The following is an 18,964-nucleotide window of genomic DNA, read 5'->3' on the forward strand; positions in this document are numbered from 1 at the left end:
GTAGGGCTGAAGTTCCTCAATACTCTATTCAAACAACAGTACGGTACATCCCATTTTTCTAGCATAACCAGTGCGCGTACAAAAGTATAAACTTTCTCAGAAAAATGGATAACCCCACCAAAATAATGTAAGTACCTTGCTATTGTTAAATGAAAAATCAACTTCAAACAATTATTTTTACTGCAAGTAACATTCTAATGATATTTTGAGTCATAATTTGCGTATATTTGACTGAAAATATCAAATAGAGAGCTTTAATTTTAAAAGCATGGCGCCAATCTACAGGTTTTTGCAAAAAAATCCTACGTTATCAATAAAATCGCCTACTTTAAAAAGATCGTCGCAAAAGTTATCAACTCGTGCATTATTCATAATCAGATTGCTCACGATCTAGATTGTTTTTACGATAGTGCAAATTTTACCGGACAACTCCTTGTTTGATGCAAACATTTGTAGATATCTGATTGGTAGATTAGCGGCGGCGTTGCCAACTTGGAAATTAAAACATTGCTAATTTTCGGCCAGTTTTCAAAGAGCGAGTTTGCGGCGTGACGTGTTTGGCTGGTTGACATTTGCAGTCCGATCGCTTATTCAAACCAAACGAAATGGCCGGGAATTTGGCTAAAGTAATCGGTGCCAGCGTGAAAGCCATAACATCTACCGGCGTGAATAGCTCTCTCCCCTGCCTGTCTCAAGTCAGAAATTGTAAGTAAATTCATTTTCAATGTCCTCTGTAAGGTTATGTTAAAAACCTTTTTGACACCTTTTGTCCGACGCTGGTAACTTTTGTGATTGGCTGTTTTTAATTGTAATTGAACATCCCGCCAAATGTGTAAACAAATTACTTTAAAAATATATTTTTAATAATCTTATCTTAATTCATCGCTTATTGGTTTAGATTGGCTCATTCGGCTAGATATTGATAATCTGTCGTATAATAAAATATCCTATTGGCCGGCATTTAAGTCATTTTTAGACAAAAGAATCCCATCTGTTTTAGCGCTGTCCAAACATTTAAATCAAACAATGTTTTTTATTGATTTTAAGAAATATGATATTTATTTATGTTGACTCAAATGTTTTTTTATGATGCGAATTCGTTCGAAGTTCACCGGGCAAAAATGACTTCTCATGTTTTTACCGAATTATTACTGCTTTAAAAAAGTATATACAAAGACAAGGCTGAATTTCACTCCCTCTTGAAGTCTAGGCATTTACAGGGCTTATGGTATATTACTGGCTTTACACACCGTGTAATTCACCATTAATCCTATGTTAAAACATCTGTTGACTTTTGCGAATTAAAAGACAGTGACATGTCATAAACCCTCTAAATGCCTAGACTTCTAAATTCCCTTCTCAAAAATGTTTTTTCCCTCTTTAGCGATGGATTTCAAACTTAAAAACCGTTGGACATCAACATTTATTTTACTTATTAAGGTGATTTTGAAGATGGCGCTTTTATTATTTTTTTTATTGAAAAATGACTTTTTACGTTTATTTTCAATGGAAATTTTACAAAACTTGGTTTGCGGAAACTTTACACCATATAAATTGTAACAAATACCATAACAATATAATTTATTTCCTTTTCACAAAATGGTGTACAAAACAAAAAATATATATCTTATTTTTTGTATTTTTAAAAAATGGTAAAAGTGTGCCATCTATGAATAATTAGTTTCATATTGTCGTTTAGAATCACCTTAAATAAATAATGTATTTATTCCTAAATTTGTTGAAGGGAATGTGGATGTCTAGGCACTTACAGGGCTTATGACCTGTCATTGCCTGGTTTAAGTGGCCACTTTACACACTGTGTAACATTCGACATCCATATTCCCTGCTCAAAAATGTTTTCCCTCTCTGTTGCAACAAATTTAGATCTAAATAACTCCCTAGCTAGGAAATCCTGCCTGTCTACAAACATTTGGGCATACTCAAAACATCGTGTGTTTATTGTTTAAACCTTACATACTTATCCATATAGATTGTAAATATTTAGATTTTTTATTCATCATTTAATAATTAAGCAGGTGAAAATGAATTATTCTATAAACAGGACTTTACATGACATGTATAAATTTATTTTACCCCTCATAATCTAGTGGTTAGCGTCTTGCTTGCCATGCACGAGGTCTCAGGCTCGATTCACACAAATATTTATTTTTAAAAAAAAAAAATTTTTTTCTGCAATAGATCATAGTCCTTGGACTTGCACCTGATCAGATTTAATCAGATGCTTAAGATGTCTTGCCTTAATGCACCTTTATAACACCTATTCTCCTCTACGGACGCGAATCGTGGCACTTCACTAGAGCCCAAAGCAGCAACATGCTGAGTTTTAAGAATAGGTGTCTCAGAAGAATCTTGGGTGTGCGGTAGTTTGACTTTGTGAGGAATGACGTAATGAGAGAACAGACACAGCAAACTCCGGTGACAACTATCATCAAGCGGAGGCGATACTCTTGATGCCTCCTGAGAGCCTTAACCACGCTTGCCTTCTTTACAAGGCATCAGGTTCTCGGCGTCATGGATGTCCACTGCTGACTGTTCGTGGGCAGTTTATGTCCGAACTTTGGGACGAGGACCTGACTTGGGAGGACGCACAAGAGCTGGCAACCGATAAAGATGCATGAAGGGTCTCTGTGGATACCATAATAATAATATATATTGCTGCTCTTACTATGTGTCATTAATTTTGAAGATGTTTTTAAATTGACTTAAATTTATTTACTTTTTTAAAGATTCGTCTCATCGTTTCTTTGAATCCCTTAAAATATGTACGTGTATATTGATGTTTTTCCTTTAAAAAAAAATGTTATTATTATTTTATTATTACATCTGAGCGTGTTTTTCATTCTTTATTTTAATTCTTAACTTTTAATTACTTTTACAAATTTTCTTCATTTAAAAAACTTTAATTTTAATTTTTAAACAAATTCTATTTATGTTTATTGTCATTCCCTTTTTTGTACTTTAATTAATAACCTTACAAATAATTACTTTATAATATGAAAACTTCACTGGTCCATTAGAGTTAAGTTTAACTGTGTAAAATATAAAACTTTGTAACTGTACTGTATGTTTCCTAAAAAAAGAAAATAAATAAAATAAATAAATAAATAAAATACCATATGCTCCAATTAAGGAGTGGACATGGAATGATGTGATGATATAATTTTATTGAAATAAGATAGTCGTTCAACAAAAAAAAATGTTTTCTATGGAGGTATCAATTTCTATGATTAACTCATTCAAACAAACAAACAAACTAACGCCGTTTTTCCACTGGGGTAATCAAAGAGGATAGAAGGATTATTCCTACTCTTGACATGTCCATCTTCAAGTATTTGATGGACTTGATCGTGCCATGTCTTTCTCGGTTTTGCTCGCTTTCTGTATCCATCAACATTCGCATTGTAGATCCTTTTAGCCGTTTTTTCGCTGTCCATTCGCTCTACATGTCCAAACCGACGCAGCACCCCTTTCTTGATTCTGTCCATAATAAATGCATGTCTCAGCCTTACATAGTTCAGAGATCTCGACATTTGTGCACCTATCGTACATCGTTTTGTCACACAGCACTCACACATTGTGAACTGCTAGATTGCCTCTTGCGATAAACATTTGTTTGCCAAAGTAGATTTCAGTGCACCGTTCACCCTGTTCCCGGCACTCACCCTCCTTTCCATTCCTAGTAAACATACTTCCCAGATACACAAATTCTTCTACCTAATTTAGAATATCTCCATTCTCACTGATCTCACATTTAGTTATATTTTCATCCCTTTCAATTTGTCAACATTCATTAGCAAATCGCCTTTCTTGCATACGTTGTAGACTTTTGTAACCAAGAACTGCAGAACTCCTCTGCTGCTAGCAAGAAGCACGGCATCATCAGCATACAGAAGACAGTTAACAGTTATATCACTCATTTTTGCTCCCATTCTTAAATCTTTCAGTTCAAATAATAAATAATATATATATAAATAATATATATTTCAATTTATTTCAACAGAGAGGGAAAATTTTTTTTTGAGAAGGGAATATGGAAGTCTAGGCATTTACAGGGCTTATGACCTGTCATTGGCTGGTTTAAGTGGCCACTTTACACACTGTGTAACATTCACCATTCTGCCTATGTTTGAACATCCACATTTCCTCAACTCTTCCATCTGTTGACTTTTGTGAAGTAAAAGAGCTGAAACCTTTATCACGTGGGTGAGATTCATCCGGCTGAACCAAATCACCTACTAGGCAACGCCTGAAAACAATTTTTCAATTTTTATACTTCTTCTTTTACCAGGTAGTAATTCAACAATGTTTGATTATGTCCAAATGCTTGCAGACTGGCTGGATTTCCTCCCTAGGGAGTTGTTCATAGCCAATGACAGGTCATAAGCCCTGTAAATGCCTAGACTTCCATATTTCCTTCTCAAAAAAAATTTTTCCCTCTCTGTTGAAATAAATTTAAATATGAACAACTCCCTAGGGAGGAAATCCAGCCAGTCTGCAAGCATTTGGACATAATCAAACATTGTTGAATATATATTTCATTCGCATGAAGTGAAGTGCAGGTGATCAGTCTTCAGATTAAAAATTCTTAATTCTTTCTGAATTATTATCTAAAAATAGTTTTTTTTACACATGCGATATTAATTTAATTTTTTGAATTTTAATTTTTCAAACCTATGAATGTAAAAACATTATTAACTCAGAACTGCAATTTTTGCAGTTGCAATAGTCTTGCATCGGCATTGCAAAACACTATCTTTATGGGATATTATTACGACATAATATAAATATAATCCTTGACATAAATATTTCCGCAAACTTGCAGTATAATTATTCATGTCAATATTATTATATAAGATTACAAAGTTGACCTGATAATATAAAAATCACATAATCGAGTCACTGAAAATAACCTTTTATAATATCTGATGGAATCCATCTCCTTCACCAGTGTCACCAGAAGTCAAAATCTGCTATTTATTAAATCTTCTAATAGCTACTTTTGTTTTTATGCCCCAATGTCCAGAATGTATAGTTTAGTCCTCACATAGTTTATTCGGAAAAAAAATAATAGTATATATTATTCCTCCAAGCATATCTATCGGCTGCCAGCTTTTGTGCATCCTCCCAAGTCAGGTTCGCGTCCCGGAGTTCTGACACAAACTGCCGACGAACAGTCAGCAGCGGACGTCGAAGACGTCAAGATTCTGATGCCTCGTAAAGCAGGCAAGCGCGGTGAAGCCTCTCAGGAGGCATCCGCATCACATGGCCGAGCCAACCGTATCGCCTCCGCTCGATGACAGTTGTCACCGAAGTTTGCTGCGTCCGTTTTCTCATTACTTCATTCCTCACAAAGTCAAACCACCGCACATCCAATAACTCGGAAGTTTGCTCTTTTGGGCGCTAGTGGGGTGCTACAGTTCACATTTGTAGAGAATAGGTGCAGGGGTTATATAAGCGGGATTTGGTTTTCACTGAGTAAATATCCGATCTCCAGACTGCCTTCATACTGTTGAATGTGGCGCCTGCTATTCCTAGCCACACTCCCAGTTATTTTTGAAAGCTGCCATGATATAATAACATCAAAAGATAAGGGTTAAAGACAGTCCAGATAAGTTTTATCTAGGTAATTTAAGTTAGTACCAAACGTATTCAATAAAAAATAAAATAAAAAACTAAAGATAAACAGAGTAGAAATAAATGTGTTTGTATATAAATTACCTTAAATTAATACTATTACTCAATGAGAAAACGGAATAAAGAGGAATGGAGGATAGATTAAGGAAGAGAAATGAAATGTTTCTCTAGACGTCATTTATACATGATTTAGACGTGCGGCGAGATAAGGGTGCTTGTTAATTTAATTAATGGATGCATCGAGAAAATAGGAAACTGGATGGCTGAAAATAGACCAATATTTAACCCATCTAAAACGGAACAACTATGGTTGGCTTCAGCCAGACGACAGAATTTGGTTTAAGATACTGCACCACCCGATGTAAGGATTACCGCTTTACCCTCCATTCAACTACTGGCAGTCTTCCTTAATTCTGACCTTTCTCTTGACGCTCAAATTAGTAGAACGATAAGCTCATGCTTCTTCCAGCTGAGACAAATTAAATGCATATGCAAAAATTCTCGGGTCTCGGGTTCGATTCCCGACATGGTTGATATGGAATATTTATTGAAAAATTGAAAAGGGTGTTTTCGCGCCAGAATATTTCATAGTCCCTGGACTGGCACCTGAAGCGTAAGACTGATCATCTTACCTTCATGTAACAAAATGATCAAGATACGCTGTGATTGGTGCACCAATGCAGTGCCCTATGCACCGTTAGGTGTAAAAAGAGGATGATGATGTGGGGACATTTTCAACTAGCCTGAAATAACTGTGACTAAGAATGAGAATTAATTGTATTTTTAATGGGTTATAACCTCTGACCAACGATCCGTCGGTTCGCGACGCTACCACGGGACTCTGTCGACCGGGTTATCCCCGTTGTGTTTATTTTACGTTTGAAGATTGGCATTATAATTTTTTTTAATGTGTTTATACACATATATTTTTTAATATATATTTTTTACAAATATAATTTTTATTCAAGTATTAAATTACTTCAGTGTGTAAACTAATTCAACTATGACAAATTGAGTTCATAAATTATATTTTTATCTGTGACATTTGTGCTCTAAAACTGGTTCAGTCGAGTACATTTTTAATATCCGGTATTTCTTTATCTAAAAACATCTGCTGTTTTTTATAAATTTTCGATGAAATATATATATGATGTGTAATAATTCTCTAGAGAAGCCCTTAAATTCTATAGCATAGAACAAAGGCGTTTCAAATTTTGGTGTTTTGAGTTTAACAACAAACGTGTAATGGACGGTTTCGGTTTGAGCTTGCAATTCTCAACCCAAATATCTACTGTTGTATTGCTGGTATCCTGTAGCTAACTTTGTGGTCAATAATCATGGAATGTTTTTTCTCCGTATGGGCCACTCTATTAGCTTATTACTCTAAGATATATATTACAACAAAAACAACAAACCATCACGCTGTTTAGCCGTAGGGGTAGACAGAGAAGATAGAACGCCATATTACTCTGTCTTTGCATACTGACCTAGATTCCTCTACATTCATACATTTTCTCGTGTCTTGTCTATCTTCAAGTATTTGTTGGATTTGATAGTGTCATGTCTTTCTCCGTCTTCCTCGTTTTCTGCAGCTTTCAACATTCACATCGTAAATCCTTTTAGTCGTTCTTTCGCTGTCAATTCACTCTAAATGTCAAAACCGACGCAGAGCTCCTTTCTTGATTTTGTCAATAATGCTTATCTCAGTCTTATGTAATAAACAGATGTCGACATTTGTGCATCTATTGATTTTTCGCAATATAGTCAATAATGTATTTAAAAGGTTTTACCAGTATATCGATGATATAATAGTAAAAAACATTTTTTATCTTTTATATATCCCAGGATAGGATTTGGTCCCCTTTAGGAATGCTCCTCATCGGCTCCTGTCTCTGGTCATCCTTCTCTTGTTTTGGCTCTCTCCTACCCTACTCCAGTCGTCGTCCTCTCGATCTATCCTTATCTTCTCTTTGAAATAAATCTTTTGGCCACCTCTATGATGAAGGGTTTGAGTCCGTAGGCCAAAAAACTTTTGAAAATATTGTATTGTAATTTTGTTCATTTCGTCTTACAGATGGCGCCGCTAAGCGCGTGGAGGCCGCTAACCCCGTGGTGGAGATGGACGGTGATGAGATGACCAGAATTATCTGGGAGAAAATCAAGGAAAGGCTCATCTTCCCCTACGTCAAGGTAATTGACATCAAATGCATCAAAGCCTTTGCCATGTATGTTTCACATCAAAGTTGCTATGTATGTTTCACATCAAAGTCTATGCTATGTATGTTTCACATCAAAGTTGCTATGTATGTTTCACATCAACGTTGCTATGTATGTTTCACATCAAAGTTTCTATGTATGTTTCACATCAAAGTTTCTATGTATGTTTCAAATAGATAGCCCCCATAGGAAATAATCCCAGGATCGTGGAGGCCAATTAGCGGAACCATTTCTGGAAATAATGTCGCCAAACTTGTCACTCAGTAAATTCATGCTTTCACGTAGAACCCTGTTTATTTAAAGAACTGAACACTGATTTTTAAAGTGATTTTTCACAATTTGCAAGCATTCAAGCAGAGCACAATTATAAAAAAAAACTGTCATCATGACTTTGACAAGAGACAGTATTATTTATCAATATTTCTATCTACAAAAAAAAACCCTCATCATATAAATATGTAGGTGAATATTTTATCTATCGAGTCTCGGAGAAGATACAGATAATATTATTGTTATTGGGACTGGGGTATCTAATCTAGTCCGCAGTGGGGTCATTGCCATACCATAATAATCACAGGGATCAAGTCTATTCTGAGTGATTAACGTTTTTCTAATAATCCATTTAATTTTTTTAAAGAAATATTTGTGTTCTGAATATTTACTCAAATACTTCAATTTTAAGGTCATTTTCTAATCATAAATACCTAACTGTGATAGAAAAATGTGAATCAAATGCGGCAGAGTGGAGTTTGTTTATTTTTCCAGTGGCTCGATTTATTTAGTGAGTAGGGAGCGATAGATTCTGAAACTTCTAGATGTAGGTTCTGCAGTGCAGATGAGGAAACACCTATACACATTCTTTGTGAATGTGATGCTTTACATCATAAAAGGAGCCTCATCCTCGGGGGACCATCGGTCAAACCTGAGGATGTTAAAGAGCTCGCCCCCTACCTAATAGCCCGATACTTTTTTGATCTGGGCTTGGAGGGGGAGATTTAGCAAAATGTAAACTCTCGCCTTTCACACCGTAGCCAGGCTCTTTATAGACCCGGGCTTGGAGGGAGAGAATTATTCACGGGGAATTATCACGACAGATCTTCACAGGTCGCAGTGACGTCAGGAGCTTACGTCAGAGATGTCAGAGATAATCTGGTCCATGTAGCTTAAACGGGGTCATCCTCTGTAATTTGTGTAATGAGATATATTTTTAAAATGACTGATTTATTAATAATAATAAATATGGTTTATGAACAAAAATAACAATTTCTTTATCAACTACATACACACTTATTTAATCTGGATCATGTCTAGTCTGCCTAATTAGGTACAACCTGTTTAAGACAGACATTTTTATGCAAAATAAACCATTTTAATACTACAATGTTTGAGTATGTCCAAATGCTTGCAGACTGGCTAGATTTCCTCTCCTTCCTCTTCCTTTATATAAACAACTCCCTAGGGAGGAAATCCAGCCAGTCTGCAAGCATTTGGACATACTCAAACATTGTTGGATTACTACCTGGTAAAAGAAGAAGTATAAAAATTGGAAAATTGTTTTCAGGCGTTGCCTAGTAGGTGATTTGGTTCAGCCGGATGAATCTCACCCACGTGATAAAGGTTTCAGCTATTTTACTTCACAAAAGTCAACGGGTGGAAGAGTTGAGGAAATGTGGATGTTCAAACATGGGCAGTATGGTGAATGTTACTCAGTGTGTAAAGTGGTCACTTAAACCAGCCAATGACAAGTCACAAGCCCTGTAAATGCCTAGACTTCCATATTCCCTTCTCAAAAATGTTTTCCCTCTCTGTTGAAATTAATTTTAATTTTAATACTACCTACTAGTTAATTTATTATACAGTTATACATTATTCATTTATATCATTTATTATTTAAGAATGTTTTTGAATAAATTTTCTGATTTGTCTCTACCTAAACCCAGTAACCAAATTTTTACAAATTTATTTAATTGAATCCGGGTCATAGTTTTGCAATGTTCGGGTAGTAAATTGAATGTTTCGGGGCCCAGAAATCTGAAAGTCCTTTGCCCGAATTCAGAGTTTGCGGTAGACCCCATGACCCATCCTCTAGTTTGGCTTCTGATGGTGTGGGAGTGTGCCTTTTGGGATTCGGTAGAATAATTTGCTTTCACAAACATTATTATTCTAAAAATATATAATTGCCTTATATCTAAGATCTCAAATTCCTCAAATAACTTGACGCTATTGATTGTATGTTTTGTGCCGTCAGGTGGACTGCAAGTATTATGACCTGGGGCTGCCACACCGTGACGCCACAGATGACCAGGTCACTATAGACTCGGCTCACGCCATCCTGAAGTACAACGTCGGCATCAAGTGTGCCACCATCACTCCCGATGAGCAGAGGGTCGAAGGTACGCCATACCATAAAAGAATATTCATAGAGAATTCATTCAACTTAAACAGTTACCAAATTTATTTATGGCATCCATTCCCAAATATAAGAAAAGTATTCTGTTAAGTATAATTCATCAGAATTATTTGCTCCAACTTAGTATGGATTTTCTAACAAGACAGGGCAAGTTCACAGACACGAGTCGTTCCTTGTTTTGTCACTTTGTGTACATACTATATCATGATTAAAAAATAAAAATATAGTTATTGTAACTCAGAGGAAAATATTTTTTGAAAGGGAAGATGGAACATAATTAAATATTTGTATGCAACCACTTTTCGACTATTCTATGTCTACCAATTTCTAGACGTACCCGTCTCTTCCTCGGGACACCAATTTAAACCCACATGCCATGCGTTTAGAAGGCAACCCTTAATTGCACTGATTAAGTTGTGAAATTGTTTGAAGGTGTGGGAGAAATATTTGAAAAAAGAGGGATGGGCGTGAGTTTAACAGGTATAGGGTGACCATTACAATGGAACATCAATGAAAGGTGGTTTGATTATTGATCAAAGGAACATTATTTTTTTAAAGCCTTTCACCTGTGAAATATTTCCACATTATTTACTTTTAATCCTTTATTATTTGTATGTAAGATTTGAATTCCTGTATCTTTATTTAAATCATGATTAAAATTAATTATGTGATTTGCAAATTTTGAGAAATTGTTATTGTGAAGACACCTCATGTGTTCTTTAGCGAAAAATAATGTTACTTTGGTCAATAATCACGCCACTATGTTATTGCTTAAAAAACTTTAAAAACATATCTTTTTTCATACTGAAATATGCTTTTTGTTATTATTTATTATTGAATATCAAATTGTTGAAATTTCTTAAAGAATCTCGTATTTAATTCATTTTGTTAAAAAGCTGTCTTTTTGCATAGGCCCCTTATGGGAGAGTAATATAGAAAATACTGTTTATTATTTTATTCATTTTTTTGTTTTTATTTATCGTTTTTTTAATTTCTAAGATTTCTAATATGTAAGCTTAGGCCTTCTAATCACTCAAATCATCCAATGACATTTGTGTGCAGAATTCAAGCTGAAGAAGATGTGGCTGAGTCCAAACGGGACCATCCGTAACATCCTCGGGGGCACCGTGTTCAGGGAGCCCATCATCTGCCAGACCATTCCCAAGCTGGTGCCCGGCTGGACCAAGCCCATAGTCATCGGGCGCCACGCCCACGGCGACCAGTACAAGGCCCAGGACATGATTGTGGGGAAACCCGGCAAGGTAAATTATCCACTGTCCAAATTGGACCATATTACGAATAAAACAATAAATATCCGTACCTCAGAGGCAGACGGATGCAAATCCAAACGTAAAATGTTTAAAACATGCCTAAAGAAACTACTTTCTCTAAGTTATTTCTAATTACTTATAGCATTAATTTGTATTTTCAGTATCTTTACACATTGGTTCTTTCATTATAACATTTACAATTTTTCAAAATCAATGGACAAGATCATAAACTGGGTACGAAAAATTGAAATGTCATTTCATCAAAGTCTGCCTCAGAGGTACAGATATTATGTATCTGTTCTAACTCTTCGAGGCACAGCTTTTTATTTTAATAAAATATAATAATTTGCTCTTATTTCTTTGGTTAGTGAGTGTAAAAAATATAAATGGCATTTTTTAACATTTACATTTTTTACATTTTTTTTGCACCACAACAGGCCAGGAGGCCTAATTACAGTGGTAAATTACATCACAGAGCACCCAGGCTTGAGAAAAATCACATTTTGATTTTTGTGTTCTCACTGGGAATCGAACCCAGAACCTTCGGTGCGTGAGTCAAGCGTCTTGACCACTACACCACGGAGGCCTCTTAGACTCCCTCTATGCCAGTTTTATACCTTTTTTATACTACTGCTTCAAAGAGTTAAACTTTCAGAACTAAATTCCTATGGATGAAAAAACATTTTGCAATTTGTATGCACTAAATCAATTATTTGAAAATTTTTGGTATTTTTTTATTTTTAAGACGAAAGAATCTAAAATCAAAGATTTTCATAAATTATAATCAGTGCACAATAGTGTTAGCTACTAAAAGCATGTGTCGTATCAGCACATTGGTTTTATATTTTTGTGTAACTACTATGGCAAAGGTGTTTAGTAAGATTTGCATGTTAGTTTAATTGGTGTCCCGATAAAAAGACGGGTATGTCTCGAAACCGGTAGACATAGAAAATTCGGTAAGTGGTTACATACATTTAGCAACATTTAATAAAATGTTTGAATGATAGCACTCGGGCTGAAAGCATTAAAGTATTTTTTTCCACACAATGGCGTTTACCTGCCTTTCATTAATTAAATGTGATTTTTTCATCAGGTGGAGATGGTGTTCACAGCCAACGACGGCTCCGTCCAGAAGCAGTTGCTGTTTGACTTCAAGGGAAACGGAATAGCGCTGGCCATGTACAACACTGACGAGTCTATCAAGTCCTTCGCTCACGCTTCGTTCCAGGTAACTTCACTTCTATTATTCTCCTGGATTACCTACGATTAATTCATTACAAATTCACTCTTAGAAAGGCAAAAAATGTGTGGATTTTATCTAAAATTTTAAAAAGAGGAAAATTTTTGAGAGTTTCAAAAAGTTGTCGCTGTTCACTTTAAAAAAAATTGTAAAATATTAAAAAATATAGCAAGTAAAGAAATTTCCAATCAAATCGTAGATAGAAAAATAAATCGATCCGGGAAAGACAGTCGAGTTGAATCCAGATTAAAATTTTGGTTCAGCAATGTTCGTGAATATATATTTTTTTATTCTCTGCTTAATGTTGTCAAAAGTTACAGGTCCCATAGTGATCGCATTAAGCAGGTTCCGCTGTACATATGTTTGTGTTATTAATTTGTCATGTTTTTCATCATAGGTGGCTCTCCAAAAGAAGTGGCCCCTATACCTGTCCACCAAGAATACCATCCTGAAGAAGTACGATGGTCGCTTCAAGGATATCTTCCAAGAAATTTTTGAAGAGTAAGTGACCCGAATTTCAAAGACTTTTCGTGCCGCTTGTATATTTCGTTCCATGTCCAGCCAATCAAAAATATTTGTTCCTTAAAAAGAGATTTGATTCTCTATGTTGATATTTATATTGTAATAGTCATTTTAATGGTAGATAGGATGACAAATTCTTTCGTTATTATGAACGAAATTGTCTGTTGGCAGGACGTACAAGAAGGACTTCGATGCCGCCAAGATCTGGTACGAGCACCGACTGATCGATGACATGGTCGCTCAGGGTCTGAAGAGCTCCGGAGGATTCGTGTGGTCCTGCAAGAACTACGATGGAGATGTCCAGTCCGATATTGTTGCTCAGGTAAATAATTACACAACTCTTAAGAGAAAAAAATTCTTCACATTTTGTATATATATATTTTTTTTTATTCAGATAACAAATATAAATACAATAATACTACAAAATACAATTTTTACATGAATTAAATACAAATATTTACATTAACGTTTCCCATTACGTAAAAGAAAAAAACAATTCTTGTGTACATAATGGGGAGACATCTTACAATAGTTTGTTTATTTTATTTTTGATAATTAATATTTTTAGGATAGCATACATAAATTCAAAAAAAACTTATGAACGGTGTTTTTAATCAGTACAACACAAAGAGGAATTATAAATGTAACTTTTTACTTCTTTCTTATAAATATATTGTATTCCTGACTGTACTTTTTATTTTCTTTGTTAATTTTTTTATGTTCACTTTTACATTTATGTAAAATTACAACAAAAAAACACAGAAATGGCAGCTATAAATGTTCGTTAAGTAGAAATGTTCAAATTATCTTTAAAATTACAACCAATATAATAATAATCGTATGCTTTAATCTATTAATTTAACTTACCAACACGTTGGTATAGTGATAGAGATTAGATACTAACTTCAGACGCAGTTGGAATTGCAATTTTTTCTGGCCAAGAATTGGTATAATGATTGGATTACTCTTATTCTCATTCTTATGGGTGGGGAAGGTCAGTGCTATACAAGCTCCTAAAGTCACTGCAACCTGTGAAGATCTATTGTGACAGGTCCACGTAAATAGTTCTCGCCCTCAAACCCAGGTCTATAAAGAGCCCGGCTACTGTGTGGAAGGCGAGAGTTCTCCTTTTGCTAAATCTCCCCCTGCAAGCCCAGATCCGTAAAGCATCGGACTATTAGGTAGGGGACAAGCTCTTTAACATCCTCAGGTTTAACGAGTGGTTCCCCGAGGATGAGGCTCTTTTTATGATGTAAAGCATCACATTCACATGTATATTGGTGTTTCCTCATCTGCATTGCAGAACCTACATCTAGAAGTTTGGGAAAGATTCTTTCTTGCAAAGTGTTTGTTCAATCTGCATTGCCCTGGGCGGGTTGAGCTTTATTAGATCGAAAGTAAACCTTTGTGAGTACCTTTTTAGATTAGAGATTAACTTCAGACGTAGGCTTGCACACTTTCATTACTTTTGAGTAATCAGATTTATTTTTTACTTTCTCATAAGTATTCGTTACTTTCTGTCGACGAGGAACTGATCTGAATTCAGCGATAGTATCTGAATTTGGCGAGTAAAAAATACCATATTACCGAATTCCGAACCGAGTAGTAACGAATTCTTCGATTGAATCCACGATTCTAGTAGTATTATGAATATCGTTACTCAATACTTCAAGAAGTAACGAATGGAAGGTAACAAATTACTGCTTTTTTTAACACCTCTACTTCAGACTCTTGAGCTGTCAAAAACATGAAAATAGTGGCAATGAATATCCGCAAAACACAATAAACTGTCTTTCAAGCTACAAATTTCTCTGATCAAAAAGTTTGTATAATGATAGAGACTAATGTCTGACTGTTGATCTGTCAGTTTTCAGTGCGGATCGCAAATTTCTCCGACATTGAATGTGGAAACAAAAATGTAAAACTCGATTTTAAATGCACTAACAAATTCCAAATTGAATGAGACTTCAAATCACCTAAATCACTAGAAATGGCGCTATATGAGTTATCCATAACTACAGTAGTCTACTTTTTAAATTACACAACTTCACTCGGGTATCGAATCTGGTATCCCCGCAATACGGAGGTAACCAAAGTTGAAAGATTGGAATGAAAATAATGTAGAATTAACCCGACTTGAATTTTCCCAGGGCTACGGCTCCCTGGGCATGATGACCTCGGTGCTCATGTGTCCCGACGGCCGCACGCTGGAGTCGGAGGCCGCGCACGGCACCGTGACGCGCCACTACCGCGAGCACCAGCGCGGCCGGCCCACGTCCACCAACCCCGTGGCCTCGGTGTACGCGTGGACGCGCGGCCTCTCGCACCGCGCCAAGCTGGACAACACGCCCGAGCTTAACAAGTTCGCCCTGGCCCTCGAGAAGGTAAGCTTTGAACCCTATTTATCTCACGCTCACCGCTCACTCTACCTACGCTAGCGTAAACATTTTATCAACAATGTATCGAGTATGTTTCGTCTGAGCCGAATTTTCAGACAAAATTGACTGACACTACGGCAGAAACGGTAGATCTCTTTGTACATACACTACGCACACAGATGCGCATCTACTATCATCCCCCAGGGAAATGTGAACCAAATGTTTTTACAGTTATGTATTAGGAAAAGGACAATAGACCCTACCTAAAACAGGGACCCTTCGAGTTCGAGTATCGTCTATCATCTTGTAACCTTAAAAATAAATTAAGGAATGCTATCTTTGTTTAGTTTTTTTATCGTTAACTTTTTGTGCTGTTACATGTTCACCCAATTACCATACTTACATAACTTGTGTTGCTAAAATTCCACTCGTCGATGCGCTTTGTAGCTGCAAGACTTTTTGTGATGTTAGCTATCATATTATATAAATCATATCATGTTAGCTATCATATTATATAAATCATATCATGTTAATGTTATCAACTATCTAAATTTAGTAAATGGGGTCCAGAATTTCAACCGTCCATGCGCTCTCAGTAGCTGCAAGACTTGTTGTAATCTAACTTCTATTTTTATAAATTTGTTTTTTATTTAGTTTTTTAAAAATCACTTAAATTCTAAACTTCATTGTCAAATAAAATAAAATAAAAAATGTAAATAGGGGCTAGATTTCATACTGTCCATGCGCTCTATAGCTGCAAGACATGCTGTAATCTAGCCCCTATATATCATAATTGGAGACGAGGAACTAGAATCCCAGCCGTCCATGCGCTCTGTAGCTGCAAGACGTGCTGGGATATTTATTTATTGTGCAGCGCCCATTAGGTGATTTTCACAAAAATGGCGCTATATAAATTATCCAAACCGAAATTGGCCAAAACCGAAACATAGGTCGGTCAGTAGTCATTATACGCCAATGGCTCTAGCTAGTAAAACCATACAAAGTCTAAATATGCTTTCAATTCCAGGCGTGCGTAGACTGCGTCGACAGCGGGAAGATGACCAAGGACCTCGCCGCCGCCATCCACGGCCTCCCCAACCTCAAGGAGGGCATGTACCTCAACACAGAGGACTTCCTGGAGGCCATCGCTTCGCAGCTGGACCACAACCTCGCCCGCTAAGTACCTCACTGCCGACCAGTAATGATAAACAGGAACCAAATAAAGACAAACTTGTTCGTAACATCACCCAGTGAGAATCATCAAATGTGGCGTAGCTCAATCATCTTTTGCGCGAAGGCACGGTGATCAGTTATACGCTTCAAGTGCCAGTCAAAGGACAGCGAAATATTGCTGTAATATTTCATGTTGACCCTCCCAGGAATCGAATCCAGGACCTAAAACAGGGTATTCGCCTCCTGGGTATATTGGTTGGCGCGTTCACCTATTTATTTTGAAGTACAAAAAATGTCCTCATGGATAATTGTCTCGAAAGTCCGGTTAACATGATACTACTCGATTCATTGTATTTTTGTTCCATTTATCATTATTTGTTTGGTTTCTACAATATATCTAGTAAAATATTGACCTATTTTATACACGCCGTGATTTAATGAGATTTCCACATCACGGAATATAGTTTTATACAATTTTAAATCAATTTTACTTTAATATTGAATCTAATTATTTTGTACAAATAATATTGCAAAAAAAAAAATATGTGTTGGTAAACTCGCAACTCTTAAATAGGCTAATAATAAATATTTTAAATATTCTTGAATAATAAAATTTCATTGTGTTACTTCAATGTTTACGCTATTTTTTATAAAACTGGAACAGATTTCATAAGAATTATATTTGCATATCAAAATTTATATTTATACATGCATGTATATTAAATTTTGAAGTATTGTAGTGGAAAACAATTAAATTTGATTTTTCCTTGCGAAATGTGGTCAAATGAAGGCGAAACATCGTGTATACAATTCGCAAATAGGAAAATTTAAAAACACCAAAGTGATTTTTGTATGTTACACTTTTTGGTTGGTATAACTTTCTTTGTGATTTATTTCCCAATGATTTTTTAAACTCATTTATATGGCGAAGATATGCTAGTATTAAATACTTAGGTAAATTGTGAGATGCAACTATTTTGCATCAAAAAAACATTATTTATAAGGATACAATAGTTTCCATTTGAAAGAAATACTGACTGAATGGTATCGTAAAAGGAAGCAAAAAAACCTTGATTCTACAAACTAGAATGTTTGAAGTATTTTGTGTTGTGAAAACATTAATTAAATCATTTCTGCCTGACTTATTTATGTAAAATATGATCCGATGTATTTTTTACGTTGTTTCTTCAATGTTTATTTTTCTAATAAATATTTCATACATTGTATGGACTGGATACGCTGTGATTTTATTTATTTTACTCCCTTACGTTATACTATGGTAACCTGTGTTCCTTTTTAAAAAAATAAGGCTCTACTGAGTAGATCAATTGCGACGTGGCCCCCGTAACTTAATTATCGCTCTTCAAGCCCTAGGTCTTTAGAGGGCCCGGGCTACTGAGCGGGTTTCGAGTGCTCTCATATCTATTGCTAAAATGTCTTCCTCAAAGTCCTAAGTACTTTAAAGTATTGGGTTATTGTTACAAAAATTATTACATAAATATAAATTTCAATAAACATCTGGACAACACGCTTTTTATGGTATTATAAATCTATGCCATATCTCGCAGCAAGATCGTTCAAATAATGCACCAAAAAATATCAAATATATTTTAATTACCTTAAATATAAATTTAATACACATAAAATCTAATTTTACTAAAAATATTACATAAATGAAACATATTAGATAGATAAACATTCCAACAGAGATGAAGAAACTAGTTTACGGGGCCTAATGACTTGTCAATGCCTGGTTTCAATGATAACATTAGTTAGTGTATAAACACTGTGTAATATTTACCATTCTGCCTATGTGTGAACATATGAAACATAACAGGCGGAGGCGATACGGTTGGCCGGGCCATATGCTACGGAATGCCTGTTGAGAGCCTTAACCACGCGCGCCTACTTTACAAGGCGTCAGGTTCTCGACATCCTGGACGTCTACTGTCGACTGTGCATCGGCAGTAGACAAACCTGACTTAAGAGGATGCACAGAAGCTGGCAGTTGATAGACCTGCCTGAAGACTCTTTGTGGAAACCTTATGCTCCAATAGAGAACGGACATGGAATGATGATGATGTATGGACATCTGTAT

At 35.6% G+C, this 18,964-nt stretch overlaps 1 protein-coding gene across 1 annotated transcript; it reads left to right on the forward strand.

The window, feature by feature from the left end:
- Nucleotides 1–523: 523 nt before the first annotated feature.
- LOC148281825 (isocitrate dehydrogenase [NADP], mitochondrial-like) lies at nt 524–18,101 on the forward strand. The gene is made up of 9 exons (XM_088226055.1): nt 524–705; nt 7,730–7,845; nt 10,121–10,265; nt 11,345–11,544; nt 12,647–12,781; nt 13,191–13,294; nt 13,487–13,637; nt 15,466–15,699; nt 16,721–18,101. The coding sequence occupies exons 1-9, from the start codon at nt 606–608 to the stop codon at nt 16,871–16,873; spliced, it is 1,338 nt and encodes a 445-aa protein (XP_088082181.1). The 5' UTR covers nt 524–605; the 3' UTR covers nt 16,874–18,101.
- The last annotated feature ends 863 nt before the right edge of the window (nt 18,102–18,964 follow it).

The sequence above is a fragment of the Micrasema longulum genome, unplaced genomic scaffold, assembly GCF_059751315.1.
Source record: "Micrasema longulum isolate JH-2025_06_02 unplaced genomic scaffold, ASM5975131v1 h1tg000404l, whole genome shotgun sequence".
NCBI classification, from domain to species: domain Eukaryota; kingdom Metazoa; phylum Arthropoda; class Insecta; order Trichoptera; family Brachycentridae; genus Micrasema; species Micrasema longulum.

Excerpts from the sequence above, each read along its gene's own strand:
- LOC148281825 (XM_088226055.1), top strand. The coding sequence starts at position 606 with ATGGCCGGGAATTTGGCTAAAGTAATCGGTGCCAGCGTGAAAGCCATA. Across the intron at positions 706-7,729 it reads CCTGTCTCAAGTCAGAAATT|ATGGCGCCGCTAAGCGCGTG; the intron begins GTAAGTAAATTC and ends TTCGTCTTACAG. Across the intron at positions 13,638-15,465 it reads AGTCCGATATTGTTGCTCAG|GGCTACGGCTCCCTGGGCAT; the intron begins GTAAATAATTAC and ends GAATTTTCCCAG.